General features: G+C 29.6%; 1 protein-coding gene across 1 annotated transcript; it reads right to left on the bottom strand.

Annotated features, from left to right (window-relative positions):
• Nucleotides 1–10,390: 10,390 nt before the first annotated feature.
• Nucleotides 10,391–13,781, bottom strand: LOC129305958 (cystinosin homolog). Its single transcript, XM_054946198.1, has 8 exons — nt 13,335–13,781; nt 13,093–13,225; nt 12,479–12,568; nt 12,270–12,394; nt 11,257–11,299; nt 11,046–11,163; nt 10,916–10,965; nt 10,391–10,819 (listed from the first exon to the last, which is right to left on the bottom strand). Exons 1-8 carry the CDS (start codon nt 13,451–13,453, stop codon nt 10,658–10,660), a joined length of 840 nt encoding a protein of 279 aa, XP_054802173.1. The 5' UTR covers nt 13,454–13,781; the 3' UTR covers nt 10,391–10,657.
• Nucleotides 13,782–22,192: the final 8,411 nt, after the last annotated feature.

Genomic DNA, 22,192 nt, shown 5'->3' with positions numbered 1-22,192 from the left:
GCTCTGTATTTAAAAAGTAGCTTTATTTAATTACTGTGAGAGGATCCACCGGGGAGGTTGCGTTGCGTGTGCGATTGGCGTTTTTCCTTAAACGCATGATAATAATAGAGACTTGACATTACTTTAATCAAATCCATTCGATAAAGAATTGACACAAGACGCGACGCAATGCAAGATTCTTTTTTATCGTGCCTCTTGTTAAACGTTAACCACCAAAAAAACACTAAAATACACACACGAAAATATATGCCCGCTTCTTCACAGTTTCTTTTAATTTAAAATTATGTTTTTGTTCATAAAAAAATTATGTTTTGCAATTTATTATGTTTTAATCGATCTCTTATTATTTTTTGATCTGTTAGATTTTTCAATCTCTGAAATTAAAATTCTTGAAATTTTCTTTTAAGAAAACAAAATTTAAATTTTTATATTTTCATTAAAAGATTATATAACTGTAGTCTTAATTATATAAATTTTTATAACTTAAAATTTATATAATCGGGTTGCCTTATAGATAATATTTATACATATAAATTATTATTAAAAAATAAATAGTGTATTAAATCAAATTTTATTTTTAAATTTTGGCTAAAAATATTAAATCAACTTTTCTGCATGAATATTTTTGCTTTGTGAAAGTTAATAATTAATTATTAATTTAACTTTCAGAAATTAACATATTTAATTCATCAAAATATAATGGTTTTATTAAAATAAAATAAAGTATAGAGACCTAATTTAAAATTTAAAAAAACTATAAACATATACTCTCTCCATTTAAAAATATAAAGTATTTTTTAAAAAGTTAAATGTTTAAAAATGTAAGATATTTTTAATTTTTTGAGGTGTAATCATTACTTTTTTTAAAAAGTGACTCTATTAATGGATGATTTTATATTTATTACAGTGTGTTTAATAAAAATAAATATAAAAATTTAAAATTAATTTTAAAATAAATAATTATTTTATTAAAAAATAAAATTTAATTAAAAAATTTTATATTTTTAACCGAAAGAAGTATATGTTAATTTTTGTAAAAAAAAAATGTCAGGCTAGATGAACTCAAAAGTAGCTGTCCAAATTCAACGCCACGTATGCGGTGAAAGAAGGAGGCGTCTGATGATAACTCCACAGCTCATGGATTATTATGTTGGCAAGATAAAATTAAAAAAAGGAAAAAAGGTTGTGGATTCTTATTTTTTATTGCAACATTAGATGAGTCCTGAATTCTGAATTGGTGCATTAACATGGGCCCTCACGGACCTTCTCTCCAAAAAAAAAAAAAAAAAGGTTCTCATTGCACGCTGGCGACCCTATCGTCATGTGGGACAGAGAACATTGAGGTGAGAAGTGGGAAGGAGGGACTGCGGATTGGTGTTGATTTATTCTTTTATAAAATTGCAGGGAGAGCAATGGAACCTTCGGAATCATGGTAATTAATTTATAATTTAGTGGAAGATTGGTGCTAGGCTTCGCCAATGGTACGTGTCCACTAAGGATACTCTACAGTACGGCCGATGGCTCCTTGATTAACACGTTTGATTGACGAGCCCGGAATCATTGGATCCTCTCCTATTCCCTTTTTTTATTTATTTATTTATTTGTAATGGATACTCTCGTATTCTAATATTAAATTGGCGCCGTCTCTTTCCTCGTTTATTTCCAAATAACTATGAATGGCCGTTGTGGAAGATTTAGATTTGATGAGAGATGTGAATATATTTATTTAATCAACAGAGAGAGGGCTCAAGACAGTGATCAAATTGACACTGCCCCGGCCACAACTACCTGATTGCTTCAATATGCTATTGCTAATGCAGGTTTGGTTCAATAATAGCACGAGCCTCATGCCAATGGAAAGCTTTACACAAACCATTCTCAAGTACGCCATGTTTTATGCCGGCGGTTCATCGGGACACTGGATAAGATGCAGTTTGATTTCATCCTCGGATTTCACAGATGAAAAATTCGTCAAAGAATACAGTCACCTGCAATGCCAAATTCCATCCAGAACAATCTTACGTGGGTTACAACATAAGTTAAGAAAGAAGCAAAGAGTAAATGAGGTGTAAACAAACAAATCCCCTCATTTTTCCTTATGTTCCCATGAAAGTCGTTTCAAGAATCTGGAAACAGTACAATATTAATTCACAATTGAAAGTCTGCTTTTTTTCTCGTGAAGTTAATGATTGCCCATACTCATAACACAATTTATTAATTAACACGAGAGATGGATAGATCAATAGATGAAATGTTAGGTTATTTATAAATATTATGAATTTGCATTAATTAATAAATTTAAATAGATTGATCTTTATCATCTTGTCTAAATCGTGATAAATAAATCACACAAGTGAACTCGATGAGCAGAGATTCAATCAATAAAATTTGTAGCTATCAATTATTTTGTATATTTAAATTGACTGGGTAAAGGTTGAGGATAATGTGAGATAATTAACTAAATTATTTATGAAAACTGTTTTTGAATTAGTTTATATAAGTCAACCAATCGATCATCAAATACATGATATATATACGTTTTTCATTATCTCTATTATCTCTAAACTCTCTACAAACTTCATAGGTCTGGTAAATTATATGTCTGCTTATACTCGAGCTAATTGAGATCTCACATTCAATTATAAATTTTTTAGATACGCATATCACTTTACTTAATTTTATTTAACTCGTATAAATTGAGATATTAAATTTAACACGAAAGAAATACGAGTTTCAATTAATTCTTCTTAGATTCTAACCTGACGAATAAATTTTAGAACTGTCATACATATTTGGATCGTGCTGCGACGCAATCAATTTCAAGAGAAAATTAACACACAGAAAATGAGGCCAAAAGAAACTGAGCAAGATGTACTAGTTTAACACAGAGAAATGTCCGGAACAAAAAAAAAACGAAAAGAAAATTATATCAACTCTTCATCATGATAAACAATTCTTAAGAACGTGAGCATTTTAGGGAAAAAAAAAAAAAGCAATCCTGCACTAAAAAAAAAATGATAGAAGAGCACGCAGCAGGGTAATGGGAAATATAAGAACAAATTATGAAAATAATTTTACAAATTCAAAATTCTAATCTAGTTATTGCTTGATTGCAGGCTGTTGAATGAGATAAATCAAATTAAGAAAATAATTTTACAAAATCATTTGACTAAAAATTATTTTATTTTATTTGCAAGGAAATTAAATTGAAAAGATAACATTGTAAATAATTAAATTATATCTTTTGTCAATATTGATTAATTTTATAGCATTTTTTCTTGATATATCCCATGTAATAAATTAATTTTATGAGAGATTTTTTATAAATCCAAACTTTTTAATTTATTTAAAATTTTGAATTAATTAACCAGCAAGGGATTGCACGAGTGGCAAGAATGGGGTGAAATATTTGAAGAAGTCAGGCGTTGAAATCCTCATGCCTTGATTACTGAATATATCCCAGACAATCTAATAGTAATAATCCGTTTTAGTCATAATCATCTTTTGAAGGTCATCCAATCCCCGTGCTCTAACTAAACCATCATATGACTGACAAGACAAAAAATAAATAGACATTAAAACATAAAAAGAAGAGCAGGGCTATGGTCCCATCTATGTCCAAGGTCATTATGAATCATAAGTCTACTTCGACACATAATTAACCAACCTGATCTTCACTAAGTAAAGTGCAAACTTACCATTTAAACGATAAAGAACTAACACCAAAACAGGTGAAGGGAGAGAAAAAGCAACTTTCTCATGATGGGCCAATACAACGTGTCAGACAAAGGTAAGTTACCATGATCTGAAGATTGCAAAAAGGAGCCGAGTCTAAATGCGTATCCAACTAAACACAAAATAAAGGATCTTCAACGTAGTTAGATCTGTGTTTAATTGGCAGCAAACTATGTAAGGATTAGCAAATATAGAATCGTGTGTTCAAAAAAAAAAAGTGTGGAAAATGAAGTTTCTGCATAAAAAGCAACAGATTTCAAATGATCATAATGCGAAATCAACGTACTTGAATATGATAAGAAGCCAAAGCCAGAGGCGTGTCGGCAAGGCTATAAAAAGACAAACTGTAGCTGGAGGCCATACCATAGAGGCAACTCCAAAGCAAGTTTGGAGATTCAAACAATTATAAATTCATGAGTTTTAATTGTTTTTTGTTAAAGAAATTCGCGAGTTTTAACTGATTGCATGTAAGGTATTTAAATAACAAAAATTCCTATTTATAATTGTTTAATTAGGTATTTAGCTATTTGCCACTCATTTCTTAAAAAAAAAATTATGAAAAGTGTAGTTATGGTGAATTCAATCATTTAACTGACATGCTCCCGTCTCAAGTAGAAAACTAGATCTATGGCAAAAATAAAAACAAAAAAAAAAACAGAGAGAATTCAATCATTCCCTTCTTCCTCATCGCCATCCATGTCATACTCTTCAACACCACCACCCACAAGCGGTGCAACGTGAAATCCATTAGCTTGATGGCTCAAGCCATTCATCGATAATCCTTGACCACTGGAAACTCGCACAGATCCGGTGAAACAAGCTTCAGCTGCGCAAGGGGTGCAAGATATTCAATATATTGAATCTGATTATTTGAAAGATCTAGATTCTAGATCTCACAATGAATCAACCCCTGCTTGGACTAGAAATTAGAGGCCTTCAACAATTTGGCTGCTGAAAAGGATCAACTTTTGAAAATTTATGTTACGAGACCATTACCCTTTTTAGAAAGAGCAGGCTCAATATAATTAAGATTTTCTTCAAGTTCTTCTAATGTGATCGATTGGATAAATTCAGGTATGGTTCTAATACCACTTTATTATAAAACCATTACTCTCTCATCAAAAAATTAATTCATTGAAGTGTACAATGCACTCGTTTATATAGTCAAAATCTTTCTCAAATCTCTTCAACATAGAACATGACATTTAACTTTTTTATAGACTTCAATACTCATTCTGTTAGTGCAATGGTTTAATTCAAAATTTTTATACATATTTTGATGTGCGTGTATATCTTAATTGGTCATTTAATTTATATGAATTTCAGATCGGACTTACATTTTCTAATATATAATTTATAATCTTGCCGCTGGAAAAAAGGGAAAAAATAATAATTAAGAATTTCATAAGATTATTAATTAAAAAAATTTATGTGTACGTAATATAATTATTAAGTGCAAGCTTGTCTAGCTAGATTTATGAATTTTAATCTCAAATTCTTCAATTCTTGGAATATTTTTTTTGTTTTGGGCGATTAGTTATCTGTAAGTGTCTAAAATAGATTTAAATGGTGGATAAAGGAGGGCTGTTCCTAGTTCCCTTGTCTAAAATTCATTAGATATTCAAATGAATGTGGGTTTATTGGTTTGTAAAATTTATAAAGCATAATAACAAGTAAATCTAAGAAATTAATGTGCTTGATATAGGAAATTAATAAGTGATATTGTGAGGTATTAATAGATTGAACAAGTCTCTTAGGAAGTCATGGATTAATGCACAAATAAAGTCTTATTAGATAATTAAGTAATTTATAAGTCTTATTATATAACTAACAAATAAAGTTACACTATTAATATAACAATTGCATTTTCTCTTTCTTTTGCAGAAGAGTAATTCAGCCATTTCATGTAACAATTTTATTTCATTTTAGATCAACATTCATGCAAAGTTTCACACGGGATCTAAAAATTAAGCTAAGATACTTGTTCTAAATTTTAAATTCATTATATTAATGATAATTAGGATTCCTGCTTTCTAACCTCACATAACTTTATTATTACTCAATGTGGATTCTGTATTCAATTCAAGAACTCAGATCAAAATATATAGAAATGACATCTCCAGAACCGTATTCCTCAAAATATTGCTGCCAGACAGCGGAACTGAAGTACATGGAAGCATTGTGGATAATAAGCTGAGAAAACCAACCCAAGAGAATTAAGGCATGTTTGTTTTGGTTTTTAAAAACTGTTTTTTATTTTTAAAAGCAAAAAAATTTAAAATTTCTTTGGATAAGTGTTTTTTATTTGGTTGTTTTTAAAACTGGTTTTATTCTTTATTTTTAAAAATGAAAAAAATGAAAAAAATTAAGTTATTTTCATTTTATTTTTCTTGTTTTTAAAATACAATACATTGATTATCTAAAATTATCGTTGCTTTGACAAATTTTTATTATTAATCACCATCATTAATTATCTATAATCATCACCACCAGTTCATTTTAAAACTGCTTTTAAATTGCACAACCAAATCAATTTTTATTTTAAAAAACTATATTATAAAATAATTTTTAAAAATAAAGAATGAAAACAGAAACAAAACAGGCACTTAGTGCCAGTTCAGTTACTGTTTTCATTTTTTATTTTTAAAATCTGTTTTGCAATGTAATTTTTTAAATTTTTTAAAACAAAACAAAAAAATATTTGATTACATTATTTCAAAAAAATTAAATTAAAAAAATTAGCTGATATTATGATTTATAATAGTAATTGATTAAGATAACTGTAATTTTTAATAATAAAACATAATGTATTTAAAAAAACAAAAACAACTTTTAAGATGTTTTTTATTTTGAAAAATAAAAAATAAAAAAATTTAAAAATAATTAGATTCAAAATATTTATTCAAACAAATTTTTAATTTTTTTACTTTTGTTTTAAAAAACTATTTTTAAAAACAGAAACTACGCATGCGCTTAATTATAATTAAGCGCATGCCGCATAGAGAAGAACCAGACGTGAAAACAGAAACTGATAGAGCAGCAGGCAAAAGCGGACCAGAATTACAGGAAGCCATATCCGGCGCTGCTCTTTCCCCCTCCTCGCCGGAGAAGAAGCGGAAGAATGTCTCTGGTATAAATCTCCGTCGACTCAGTTCAGGACTTGGTGCTCACGTGCACGGCTTGCTTTCCTATTTAGGTATGTGTTGAATGCCTTGCTTGGCAGTTGGCACTGACAAAGACACAACAAGGGCCTTCAGCAAACTCCACTAAACGTTGTCGCCACCTATCAGTCAGAGTCCCAAAAGACAGAAGATGATGACCCCATTTTTAATGAGCCACGCAACGGTACTCTTCAATCTTCAGCTACTCTCATGCCGTATCAACAACGTTCCTGATTTTCATAAAAAACAAAAAACAAAAGAAAGTGCCTGATACCCCCCCCCCAAAAAAAAAAAAAAGGTTTGAGGCATCCCAATCATTCTCCATTATTAATTTGAGGAAGTAGTTTGGTGCTTCTTTATTTAAATGGGATCTTTTATTTGTGGAGATGTGAGGGGCTTGCATAATGCTACTTTAGTCTTATTTATAAATTATTTTTAATATGTTTTACTAAAAAAAAATATTATATTTTATTAACTTTATTTTAAAATTTAATAAATTTTTATACTTATCTTTAATAAATATTCTTACATTATATTAACGATACTTTTATTTAAAGTATTTAATAAGAGAAAAAACGTAAAGATAAATATTAAAAATTAATAAATATTTTATAAATAAGATTAAATTTTTTTGTAAATAAGATAAAAGGAGTAACAGGAAGTTATCAAAATAAAGAAATAGTAAAATTAAATCACATTCATAAATTTATAAAATTAAAGTATTTAAAAATGACAGTTGTCATTCACAAGAATGTGCTTGGTATTATTCTATTATAGCATTGCGGGGGCGATTGGCGTTTTGTCCGACGCGGACTTTGAAAAATTACTTTAATCAATCCATTCAAAAATGAATTGACACGTTGCGACACAATCTCAGCGTGTTTGGCACGTCTGGTGAACCATCGAAAACAAAATGCTGGGCGACTAGGACTAGGCTAGGTGAACTCAAAACGACACGTCATTAGCGCGACGTTTTGTATGCTTGAAATGAGGAATTCGAGTCCTAACTTAACCACCGCAGGCGACTTAGTGCAAATTCATACTCCCTTCATTCATATTTATAAATTACCTTTAACTTATTTTATTAAGATTAAAAACACCTTAAACTTTATTAATTTCATGTTAACATTTAAAAAAATTATCTTTATTTTTAATAAATATTTTTAAATCTCACTACTAATATTTTTATTTGAAATATTTAATAAAAAATATAAAAAAAGGCATTGAAAATTGTCAAGTGCTTATAAATAAGATTGAGAAAAAATAGCATCCAATGACCGCTAAATAAAATTTATATCTCACAAAAATTAAATAATTCTAAAATAGCTTTAAAATTTTCTGGTGCTTTTGACACGTTAATTACATAAACAAAAAGATTGAAATGCCTCTCAAGTAGTTAAAAACAAAAAAAAAACCCCATCATTGCCAACACCAAGCGAAGATGAGGTCATCGAAGCCCCTGCTACCGGTGAGGTCATCCAAACTCTGACACCAATGATATTTTATTTAAAAAATAAACTTTTTAGATGATTAAGAGAGAATTTGATCCCATAACTCTTGACCACATAAAAAACTTAGTGGCTTAATGACCACCGAGTCCTTTAATGACAAATGGCAAAAAAGAAATATATAAGTAATAAACTAAATATAAAATTATTTTAACATAATAACATAATGACATATTATCAATTTTTAAACAAAACTTATTACTTAAGGGTTTAGGAAGATAAAAATGATTAAATGAAAGTCTCATCATTTTCATCATCATGACAACTATTTCCAACACCATCACCACCACGAAACAAGTCCACAAAAGAATAGGAATCATTTAGACTCACAATATAATCAACAGCAACCTCCTCATCACCTTTGTCTTCGGAGCCGTCCCACAGAAAGATGATTCGACATCCGAGTGACAAATAGCCCAAATAGAGTGAAATCGAATTAGGCAGCAACAACCCTCCAAGAGGCAAGGCGAGCTTTCCAAACCCAAACAATCCTAGAGAATTTGAGCTTGTGAGTGCTTGGACTTGCCAGTAGGCTTAAAGAGAAGCTTGACGAATTAAGGGTAAGATTCAGGAAAAGTTTGCCATTCCATTGTAGGCCCTCTCTATAATTTTATAAAGCGACAGGGAATTTATTGGAAATGCAGATTTAGCTTTGACAGGACATTATTTCTGTAACTCTATTTATAAGCCATTATTAATATATTTTATAAAAAAAATTTAAAGCTCACTAATTTTATTTAAAAAATTAATAAGTTCTTAAATTTTTCTCATATTTTAACAATACATTTTCTATCTTCAACATTCAATGGGGTAAAAGGAAAATTTATTGATGTGACTTACTTTAATTTTATTCTTATTAAATATTCATGTTTTAATAATATATCTTTTTATAACATTCAACTAAGGATAAAAAAAAAAAATTGTACTGAAAATTTAATAGGGTAATTGATAAATAGAATTAAAAAAATATTTTCTCTGTCATAAAAATGCAACCAGAAAGAGTATAAATATGATTAAAAAAAGTTTTTATCCATCTCATAAATAGAATTAGAAGTAGTATATATGCATCCACTAAGGATGCTCTAAGGTCTACAGTACGGCCGTTAGCTAATTAATGAATCATCCACAAATTTGAATTTGACTAGTCATGAATCGTTGCATGCCCCCTTATGCAAAAATTACAGTGGTGCCGTCCCTTCCTTGACTTGTTTATTTTTTTAATCAATTCTCTATGGTGTGCCGGTTCCCGGTTCCAGTGAGGTGTTTCTTTTAATCTTTTCTGTGATAGCTACTAATACAATATAAAATGGATAAAGTTTTTGAATAAGTACGGCATTTTTTAGTACTGATTATGACAAGCACATTCCTTTCTCAATATTTTTTTTATAATATCTAAGAGATTTTAGATAAAAACTTATATGCTTAACAAATTTTCATAGATGATTTACATAGTTGTTATGATAAGTATAGCATTTGTTACTTGTTTTTAATTAAATTAAAATAAGATATGTGAAGTTTTTATAAATTATTTATTCCATAACAAATTTTTATTATTAATACAATAAAACTTACTTATCTTGATTTAATTAGATATAAATATATTAAATATATAAATCTTATCCTATCATAAATACCATGAAAATAAAATGCACTTGGGTAAATGACCTTTTTTATTTTACCCAGGAGGTTTAATTTTTTTCCTCTATTTCTTTACTACAACCAAGGGATCAAAATAGTGAGTCATGTTAATCAGCGCTTTGAGAAGACGAGTGAATTATTATATTTTAATAAATGCGGATAGAGTTCTTATCTACTACTACTTGTGAATGATGTTGACATTGATCATGTCACTGCCTGATAGGGACGGCACATCGAGAGTAAAAAAAAAAGAACTGGGATAGAGAGAGGGCCAAGGCTAAAGCCAGTAACCTAACATCTCAGAGCCGTAAGAAAGAAGGCAAGCAAGAGAAGTAGAAGAAGAGGAAGGACAACAAAAGAATAACCATTTCATTTGGTCGATAGTGATGCATTATGATACAAACACTGTAACAATCACGGGGGATGATGCTTGAAAATATACAGCATTCATACTATGAGGAATAGGGATCATTCTTTTAAAAATATACACCATTCATTCAATAACTAGCAGACCCAAATTGATGTTTCTGCTGTTGTATGGAATAATAATGTAAACAACCATCCTGGATTTCCAATGGAAGGCTTTGCACAAACAATTCTCCAGTATACCAAGCTCTATACATTCGCCACCACCGGCGGTTCATCGGAACACTGCATGAGATGCACTTTGATTTCCTCCTCAGATTTCTCAGGATCCGCCACAGTTTTGTAAGTTTTCTTGGCAGGGTACAAAACGAAATGCTGACAGATGAAAAATGTGTCAAAGAATACAGTCACCTGCAACGCCAAGTACCATTCAAAACAATCTACATGAGTTACAATGTAGTTAAGAAAGAAGCAAAAGAGTAAATGAGTTCCTAACAAATCCCATACCAGAGACAACATCATTTTTCCTATGTTCCCATAGAAGTTGTTCCAGGAACCTGGAAATAATACAACATTAATTCACAGCATGTTAATATGAAAGGACATTTCAACAAAGGAGAGGAGATCAGTCACTGACCTTGATCCATGGACTGCACAACCATCTGCCCGTAGTTTGCCATGCCTCCAGAAAGATCGAGTAGAATGTTAGAAATGCTGAAGCCGTCCGTACTTTTTCTCATGAAGTTCATGATTGCCTATACCCATAACACAATTTATTAACATGAGATATGGATAGATAAATTGACGAAAGGAATTCAAATTCTAATTAATTCTTCTTAGATTCTGACCTGAGGAATATATTTTAGAATTGTCATACATACTTGAATCGTGCTGCAACATAAACAAGCAAGAGAAAGTTAACGCAGAGAGAAAGAGGGCACAAAACAGAGCAAGAGGTACTAGTTTAACAGTTAACACGGAAGAAATCAGTCCACAACCCAAAAAACTGATGGAAGAGAGTGCAGCAGAGTGACGGGAAATACAAGAATAAATTACGACAATGTTAATATAGTCAGCGCTTGTATATTTTTTGTTTTTTATCAATATCGATTAATTTTCTAGCATTGTTTTTCTCGATATATCTCGTGTAATAAATTAATTTTATGAGCGATTTAATTTTTAATATAAAATTAATTTCAATTTCATTTTTTAGTTATAATCCGAACACCCCTTCAGTGGAGGGTGGAGAATGAGAAAATTTCAGGGAAAAAACAATTAAAAAAGAAGTAGTAGTAATCCTTTGAGACTTGAGTCAGGCCCCTGCTTATAAAATATATCCCAGACATGCTAATAGTAATAATCCTTTTATCATAATCATCTTTCGAGGAACACTCCATGCTCTCAGTAAATCATCATATGAATGGCAAAAGAAAAAATAAATCGACATTCAAACTTCAAAATAAGAGCATGGCAATGTTTCCATATGTCCAAGGTCATCATAAATCATTAAGTCTACCCTACCACAGAACCGACCTGATGCCCAGTAAGTAACGTGCAGACTTACCATATAAAGACCGAGACCAAAATTGGGAAGGGAGGGGGGAAAAAAACACCCTCATGATGGGCCAATAGAGCATGTCAGTAGAAGATAAGTTACAATGATCTCAAGATTGCACAAAGGAGCCATATTTAAATACGGCAAAAAAATACGGGGGGGGGGGGGTCTTTAACATAGTTAGGTCCCTGTTTACTTGGTATGTAAGGATTCGCAGTGTTGAATCAAGTGCTTAAAGAGTGGAAAATGAAGTTTCTGCATAAAAACCAACAGATGCCAAATAATCATAAAGCAGCATCAACATACTTGAATACAGTGAGAAGCCAAAGCCAGGAGCGCGTAGGCAAAGCCAAGAAGAAACAAACTGCAGCAGTAAGCCATACTACAGAGACAATTCCAATGGCAAGTTTGGAGATTTTCTGAGTTCCACGCTGCATGGATAAGTTACCGTGTTCAGGGCAATTCGGATTTTAACCAACAAAGCAAAAGGAACCATAATAAACCCCACTGCTTACGTCGTAGATTAGAATTTGGAACAAGGTAACTGCAGTCAATAGCACAGCATGGGCGGAGAAAGCAACATCATTTGCCGCCACAGGTAGCATCTAAAATAAAGAGACATAAATGTAAAAATATAAAACATCATCGTCAGTTAAATCCTTTGAATACAAGGTTTAATCAACTTGATGCTGGCATTCCAACAACATGCAAGATTGCAGCAAACAAAAGCAACACCAACTTCAAACATTTGGATGAACCCCTCAAGATCTAAGGCACTGCTAAACTGACCACCTACTTCTTCATCAAGAGTAATCGTGTTTGGAATTCATAATAACTAAAAGTAATTCCATTTATGGAACTTCAGCAGAATTTGCTCAGAATGGAAATAGCAAAAAGAAAAACAGGGGACTTGTATCTGGGTCATCAGAAGATTAAAAGTAATTTAAACAGGAATTCAACACTCTGGTCCCAAAAGAAGTAGGGGGGGGGGGACACAGGAACCAGTGCTGATTTTTGTCAAAACTAGATATAGGTCATTTGTATCGCAAGGGGCTCAAAATATAAGTTATGATTGTTAGATTTTCGCGATGAATTATTATTACCGTTACTCAAAATATATAAAACGGACCTCTCCAGAACCGTATTCCTCAATATACTGCTTCTGAACAGCGGAACTGAAGTACATAGAGGCGTTGTGGATGAGATAGGAAGAGTGCTTTGTCAGATTCAACAGCACGAAATCAAAGTTGAGCCCCACAACACTGAGAAAACACACCAAAAAATTAAGGAAAAAATATAGCTAGGATTGCAGAGAAAATAGTAGAGAAAGTATAAGGTTGAAGAAGAAGAGAAAATTTTCTCTGGGGGTACCTTTTCCTGCGAAAATTCAAGAAGACTTGAGGGTAGAAGCTGATGGACCAGCAGGAAAAAGCGAACCAACCCAATGCTTGGTACGCGAGTTCGAGTGGAACTGAATTCCAGGAAGCCATGTCTCGCTCTGCACTTTCCCGTTCCTTCGCCGGAGAAGAAGAACAAGAATCTCGGAGATACAGGCGTCCCCTTCGACTCAATCTTAAGGACTACGTGCTGACGTGAAGGGCTTGCTCTCCTATATATAAATAACTTTTCTTGATGCTTGACTAATGGGCCTCCACAAGGAAAACCGAAAACCAGATCCTTTCCCAAATTCCAAGCAACGTAATTTTCACTGTCATTCACACAAGAAGATGATGACCAGTGGACGAGGACTCAGCCATCGACTGAATTGCCGGGCATGAAAAGCAGTTCGCTTTTATTTATACTACCAATAGCAGAGGTTAGGAACCTGCTATGCTATCAGCTAGTCCCATACCTGTAATTTGCTTTTATTTGTACTGCCCTATTTCATTTCATAAAATAAAAGTAAAATAAAACAAACATTCCTGGGCCGGCACACTCCAAACTCCGAAATCTGGTTTTTCACTCCTTTCTGTTAAATGTTTTAACCCCGTACCTTATCACTGTAATCTTTAACAATGGTCCTTCCCCTTTAGTTTTTTGTTCATTTTTTCATTTAAACCCCACTGGTACATTGAGGCTCTGGACTCTGTCTCCTTTTGTCAGCTGCATCTCCTCCATATGTTGAGAAATGAGAAGTCATTATTCTCCTTTTGTTCGAACAATTACATTTTTAAATAAGGTAGTTAGTTGTTTTTGTGTGAGAAGGTACTTAAATAAAATATAATAAAATTTACTGTTCATGGAACAATAGAATTAATAGTATTGTGGCCCTGTCAATATTTTTTTTAATTCAATTATTTTTTCTGAACTTTCTTTTCAACATTTTTTGTTATACTCATGTTTTTTTCCATTTTTAAAAAAAATATTAAAAAATGTTTGACCATAACTACTGACATTTAAAAAAATATATTGTATTTTTATAAAATCATATGTTTAGAAACAAAATAAGGTGTTTATTTTTTTAAGCATGTATAAAAGTAAAAAAAAATTGACAAGTTATTATTAAAAATGGCTTTTTTAAAAAAATTCAACAAAAAAAATTCAATGAACCTTTTCTACTTGTGATTAAAGCCTTTGGCTTAAGAAATTATAAGTCGTAAAGGTGAAAAATAAAGCTTTCATGAAAATAAAAGAATGTCCATATTTTAGCAAGGAGAGAGACTAGATTTATGCTTTATATGTCTTGATTTTGTGTTGTGTAAGAATATGGAAACACAATGAATGAGTTTGATCTCATTTTCAGCTATATATTTCATGAGCTTCGTTGATTTATTTCAAACTAGTTACCTATAAACCGCTATACTGTATGCAGTTATTAATTATGCATTAGGTAACTAATCTGCATTCATATAAATCTCAATGCCTTTTCCTTCATTTTTGTACCATTAGAGTAGTTGAATCTAACCTGTGTAGATTCAAGGTCTAATTATTATATTATTTTCACGGCGATATACTCAAAGTCTCAAACATTTTGTTTGATTATTGTTTGGAATATTAATACAGTAATATGCCTATAATTCAATTTTTTTTTTTTAATTTTCTGACTGAGACTTTGGTTTGACTTCCATGGGAAAAGTGGCCATGTTCATGTTAGATAAAATTTAACCCAAGCCCACTTAAATATATGGCTAAAAGTTTGTTTTGTTGATTTGTTATAAAGTTTTTTTCCTATCTATGAACACTACTAAAATTATACATCACAACAAGATGTATGATGGATAACTTTATTTGTTTTTTTTTTTTTGTGCATAAGTGTTCTCATAATGGAGTCAGTCCTATTCGTTGAGGCAAAATTATACACTAAATGTATGCATCTCCTTAATGGGATTCAAACATTAATTTATTATATTGTGAAAGAGTAACTCATTTTACTTGTGCATATTGAAAGGAAAATATATTGTTAAAAAATTTGATATAGAATCCCTTGTAAATAATTTTAACAACATGTAAATATTTTTTTTGCCAATGAAAATAACAATGTTAAAACATTAAAATGAGACTTTGAGACTTTGTGTAAAGTTAAAGGACTAACAATATAATATTCCTTATATAAGAGAAAAATAATAAAATATCTTCACAAAAATTGATTAAGTATAATAATTAGCATGTATTATGAAATTAGATTATAAGAGATAATATTCCGTTTTAAAAAAAATGAACCAAGTTTTTCTCATAAAAATACTTTATGAAAGATAATTTAATAAAAATGTGATAAATACTTTTTAAAATTTATAATTTATTCATAATAAAAGAACAAAGAGACATGTGACAATTTCTCTTGCAATAGAAAAAAAAGGTGAGAGTACTTAAATATTTTTTTTTAGTTTGACAAAGAAGTTTGGTTTGGTCCATCTATATTTAGTTATTTACATGTATTTAAAAAAATGTATGAAGCAGCATTTAGTAAATTAGGAGGTTGCTTTTGCGTGTGCTATTGTCATTACTCCAATCAAACACTCATTACATGTATTGCGTCTTATCCACTAAAAGAATATGCTGACCAGTTAGCCAAAAAAAAAAAAAAAACCACACAATATATCAGCACCGTCACGTTTTAGATTATTCAGTGGGAGAAATCACCGTTTTTTAAATAATTTGAAATTGATGCGCCAAAGTTAGACTTTGAAATTATCACTCATACTTTAAATTTTGATAATCATATTTCATATTTATCACTGTCAAATTTTATCATATGAACATTACACCCTTGAACATCAATATCAAATTATTTAATCACAATTTTGTTGATGATAGAGGCCAGGTTATACCATTTAAAAAATTGAAAAAATAATTCATATAATACATAAGTTTAAAATTTATAAAACTTAAAATTTATGAAGTAATTTACTTATTTATTCAAAAATTTTTGAAAAGTTGAGGGAATACTCTATAAAATAAATAAGTTTAAGTTTTCAAGATCTATAGTGTTATTGAATTTTAAATTTAAAAGATAATTTACTTATTTTGTTCAAAAATATTCGAAAGGAGAAAAAAGTCCAAGCATAACTACATCAATATCAGATGGCCTGCCTCTTCGGAGCCATCGAAGGAAAGAACGCGGCTCATCAACTAGTAATTATGACGAATAGTAAGGCCATAATTGTCATGTTAAAAACGGTGCACTTGATTCCTCATTCTTCCAACCTATGGGGTGGTGTGGGGTTGACATTTTTTTTTTTAATAAAAGGCCACGAGATTAACCTGTGCAGACAGACAACTTAAGTCTTTTCAGCATATAAAATATTTATATAACCAGAGGGTGAATTATCAAAAATTTAAACATTTAAATTATCGATAAATGCCAAATGAGCCATCTAGTCAGTGCATTTATTAGTTTCTCTAAAAACGTGGTCAAAAGTAATCGTCCAATGCCTCATAATAAGTTCTCTGATATTGTTGATAACAACTGTAAGAGGATGATTAGTGAATAACTCTTTGCATATAAGTATGAGAACTTTTGTAGAGTTTATGTAGACATTGACTTTGCTAAACTTCATTTTCCAACAAATGTTGAGACTTTCTAAGATGCTCATAAGTTCAGTTGCCGTACTTGGTTGATAATTAATGTATTTGGTGAAGCCTTTGATCCAATTTCTTTGATCATTCCTGATGAGACCTCTATAAGAAGCCGCACCTTGATTGTTAAGGGAGTCATCTGTATTAAGTCTAACCCAACTTTTTTTTTAGGAGAACACCATTTTGCTTTAGATCTATTACTTTATTGGGTCAAGAACTTGATTTTAGATTGAAAGTATTGATCATTGTGAATGCTCTAGATGCTAGTGAATGCAATGTCTCTGTCAGGCATGATTTCCTTAGAGTAGATGCATTTGCATCTTTCTTTCTAGACGTTGCAACACACATGTTTGAAAAGTCTCTACCAAAAAACATTCCTTGCTTTAGCATCATCCGCATTTTTTTTTTACATTTCAAATTATTCAATCTTGTAAGTAAAGAAAAAAAAAGTGTTTAATTCATATTATTTGACTAGTTTTAGCAATACCTCTCTAGCTTTCTTACAATCTGTAAGGAGATATATATAATTGAATCAAGAGAATTACAATCAAAAGGACAAATGTGAGGTTGACATTCAAGCAAGGTGTTTTCTTTTGTTAGGGCAAGGCGTGGCGCTTAAGTTTTTTGCACGGATTTCAAACATACATTATCCAAATCTTATTTATGGCTTATAATTGAAATCATTTTTTATACCTTTTGTATTAATAATATTAATATTAATATATGATTAACATTCACTTAAAGCCGAGCCTAATTTGAACCGTGAGGGCTAAGCCCAGCTTCTCTTGAATGACAATGTCTTGCTTATATTTCGTGGGAAATATTTTCTAATATTGACAGAGCCTATATACTTACCCAAAAAAAAAATATATATACATATAATTTTTATACAAACTGATTCTTGATGTTATTTTATTTATTTTTGAAAAATACTTGCCTGCGGCTAAGCTGTCACAGCCATATATGCTATTAATTTGGGTTAAGGTGCATGCATTTTTACTTCTTAGCTGTTCATTGATGAACACCAATATTTTAAATTATTTATTGTAGCAATTTCATCTTTAAAGTAATTAAAATATAGTATATTTATTCTTAACATTGAATACCCCAATGTTGACCATAAAAAATACTGACCATAAAAAATTATTTATTGTAGCAATTTCATCTTCAATGTTGACCATAAAAAAATATCACTTGTTATGTTAAGTGAATCCAAATTAAGGTACATTTTTGCTACGTTTTAATTATTTATGAGTGAAATTGTTATAATGTAAATAGTTTATGACAATATATGCTCTTTGAATAATATTTTAAGGACAAAAATATACCTTAAATTGAATCTACTTGGTATGATAGGTAGCATCTTCTCTCAAATTTAAGTTCCAGTCAACGTTGAGGTATTTAACATTAAAGGCAAATATGTTTTTAATTATTTTAGGAACAAAATTGTTAAGACAAATAGTTTCAGACACCGGATGTTTCTTAGAGAATAGTTTATGAACAAAAATATACCATAAGCCTATTAATTTTAAGAAATTAAGTACTGTTAATGATTTAATTAATCAAAATACTTGGTAAATATATGTTAATAAATTTTATATTATTAATAAAATTAATTTTTATCAGTATTTTTGATAAAAATCATTCAAATTGATAAATTTTATTCTAATTATTTATTTATTTGACGTTGATTTTTAAGTTGCGATTAATTTTCTAAAATATAACTGTTCAATATTATCCATATTTTAATTTTAATATGTTTTGATTTGAATTTAATATTAATATAGTAAATATCACATTATAGATTATAGCAACCTAAATTTAATAGAATTCATTTTCAAACACAAAAGTGAAAGCCAGCAATTTTTTTAGCCCGCAAGTTTCTGTTAAAAAAAATATTACAAAACTAATTGGAAATAGTTAGCGTTAACGTGCAATGCATTACTAAAGTCAACCGGGCCCCTTTTATCGATTTTTAAGATTTTTGGTGGAGTCTAAATCTTAATTTGTATTTTTAATTTATTTGACCTAAACAAATTCGCCAAACATCCATCTGTCCATAGACTCTGAATTTATGGTTGACAATTAAAAAAATTGTTAATAATAAACGAATATAATCTTGCATTTGCCTAATTTGAATTGGTAAGACAATAATTCAGAATTAGGTTGCTAAAATTAAAGACGGTGCATGAGGCAGCATGTTGCTATTTTCTTTTTTTCAACTCCATTGGCAATTTCCTTCCTACAAGAAAGCTTACATTACATGCATGAACACCGCAAGTAATGCTAAATTGCCAATAATGCATCATGTGAAATTGATATTTCAAAAATTCTGCAAACTTTGTCTTCATTTCTTGTTTTTAAAATAATTTTGCAAACTAATTTTTAAAAATTGTTTTTCAAGTCAAAAAGAATAAAAATATATTCAGTTATCTTAATTTAAAATTATTATTATTAAAATAGAAAAATAAAACAGTTGCCCAAATAATTTTTATATTTTTATTTTAAAAATAAAAAATGAAAATAATTTTTAAAAAAATTAAATTCAAAACACTTACCCAAACAATTTTTGTATTTTTTTTAAAAAAATATAAAACAATTTTTTTTTCTTCTCCAAGAAATAACCCATTCCTAGCTCATGGATCTCTTCCTTCTCCCTGCTCCCAACGATCTTCATTCTTCAACATGCTTGCATTATTGGTGGTAATAATAAATGAATAAATAAGATCTTCAACTTGCTCCCTTCACTCTTGTCTTTTATTTTTTTTATTTCTATAAATTATTTATAATTAATTTGTTGAAACTTGAAACAAAAGGGGAGTGCAGACCACAGACAATGTAGCCTGCTGCAGGTCAGTTTTTTCCCCCCCTGGAACCGGTGTATATATTTTTGTAAATAAAAATAAAAATTTATACAAAAGTTTTGATTTGAAAATAAAAAGGTAACTAAAAATATGATTTAAAAATATAATAAATTACAAAGCACAGTGATAAGTTAAAACAGTTGAAAAAAGCAATATAAAAATATTTTAATTAAAAAATAAATATAATTATAAGGAAAAAAAAGCAATAAAATTGATTATACGTGAAGCTAGTGCCTAGCACTATACATAGAGGGGGGAGATTTATTTTTTTAAAAAAAAGAAAAGCAATAATAAACAGTATGAGGGCAAGTGGGGCTGTGAAACGAGTTGCTAGCCAATAAATGAATCTGGAATTTTTTTAAAAAAAAAAGAGCTAAATGCTGTATTTATTTATTTATTTTTATTGTTATTGTTGTTGTAGTCGAATGGAAGTGTTGTTTTTATTGGAGGACATTGTGATCCGGGAAGGATTACTTGTATTTATATATTTTGATTTTATTAACAGAAACTAAGGGCATCTTTTTTGTCTCGGCTCTTTTCTGAAACCAATGGCATCATTCGTCAATATCAATAATCTTATACATCATTTGATATGTTGGAATTGACACAGGGGAAGTGAAAGTAATTAAAATTCTAAAATTTACTTGTTTGATATGCAGAAACCTAGTAATTCTCTAAGAAACGGAATAGATAAGGTAAAATAAAATTTTTATCACCATACTAAACACTTATTATTTCATTTTCACTTTTACTTCTATCAAAAACTCCCTTCCTTGCACCAAAGTCTTCCATCGGCTTTCACTGTTTAACTGTTCAAGCTAAGGATGTTTAATAATTTTTTTGTATTGAAAAAAAAAAGTAATTTTTTCTTTTTATTCGTGCTGGCAAAGAGATCTTTTAAGTGATTTGGGCCCTATTTGTTGTCTGTTTTCTATTGATTCGTCAGAGAAATATTTTTTTAATTGTACAGTGGGCCCGTTTTTCCCAATGCTTGTTTTTTACCTCCGCTCATCGTCAAGATATTTCTATTAGTTCTACCAAAAAAAAAAAAAGAAAAAGAAAAAAAGAAAGAAGATATTTTTATTAGTTGGTATGGTTGGTTGGGGCCCCTTTTCTCGATCGGGCATCATTGCATGCTTTGGCTTTCGTCCTTTTCTTTTAGCGACCCTCCCTTGCCTTCGGCTGCCGGCTAGGCTGTTAGCAGAGTTTACTTTGAAGGAAATTTCATAAAATGTCTTACATATTGAAAAATAATTACGATTATAACATACTCTCTTTATTTAAAACTATAAAATATTTTTTAAAAAAATTAAATATTTAAAAATATAAAATATTTTAATTTTTTAAAATATAATCATTATTTTTAAATTAAAAGTGTCTCTATTAATAAATAAATTTATATTTATAGTAAGACACTTAATAAGGATAAATATAAAAAAATAAAATTAATTTAAAAGTAGATAAATATTTTATTAGAGGTAAAATTAAGTTAAAAATATCTTATATTTTTAAATAAGAAGGAGTGAATTATTATTAATTAATTTATATTTTTTAAAAAAGATTGGTTAAAATTTTTTTTAAATTTTTTTTACATCTTTTTAATGGTACTCTCAAATAAAATAAATATAACATTTGATTGGTTCAAAACAATTTCATTGATTATTAACTAAAATAAGAGTATAATTAAAAAAATTATAAACCAATGCTCTATATTTTGAATCTAAATCAAGTAAAGTTATTTTAACAAATGACTTACATTATGTTTTATAGTTTCTAAAATTATCTTACATAACTTGATGCGGGACTGTTATTAAGAGATCATTCTTCCCTATACTCTTGTTTACAAGAATAGAGGTGAGAAACCGAATTAAAATTGAAAATCGAACCGAATCAAATTGAGTTTAATCTATTCAATTCGATTTATTTGGTTTAAATGGTCGGTTTGATTTTTTCTTAAAAAAATTTTAGTTTAAATGGTTCGGTTCGGTTTGAAGATTGCAAAATCAAATAAACTAAATTAACCAAAATTAATCATATATCTTTATAAATATTATAATAGATTTATATTATTAAGGATTATTTTTATTTTTATTAATATTTTTTAGAAATACTAGTATTATATTTGCTTCCTTTATTTTGATATACTTTTCTATGTTGTCCAGTGTCCACGTTATTATTTTTAGGGATTCCTTTTGTTTTCCTCACTATTTATATTTGTCATGTTAATTTTATAATTGTTTGAGGTTTCAAAAATTAAAATTTCACAGGGTTCACTAGACTAGTCCAGATCATTTTTCCTCCACTTTAGTTAGAGGCATCTAGTGTTTTAAATTATTTCTTAAGTAGTAT

The sequence above is a fragment of the Prosopis cineraria genome, unplaced genomic scaffold (genome assembly GCF_029017545.1).
Source record: "Prosopis cineraria cultivar Desert tree isolate PC_DT_omini unplaced genomic scaffold, ASM2901754v1 PC3, whole genome shotgun sequence".
Lineage (NCBI taxonomy): Eukaryota > Viridiplantae > Streptophyta > Magnoliopsida > Fabales > Fabaceae > Prosopis > Prosopis cineraria.
Note: the sequence above shows the minus strand (reverse complement) of the source record. Positions and strands in the feature narration are given on the sequence as shown.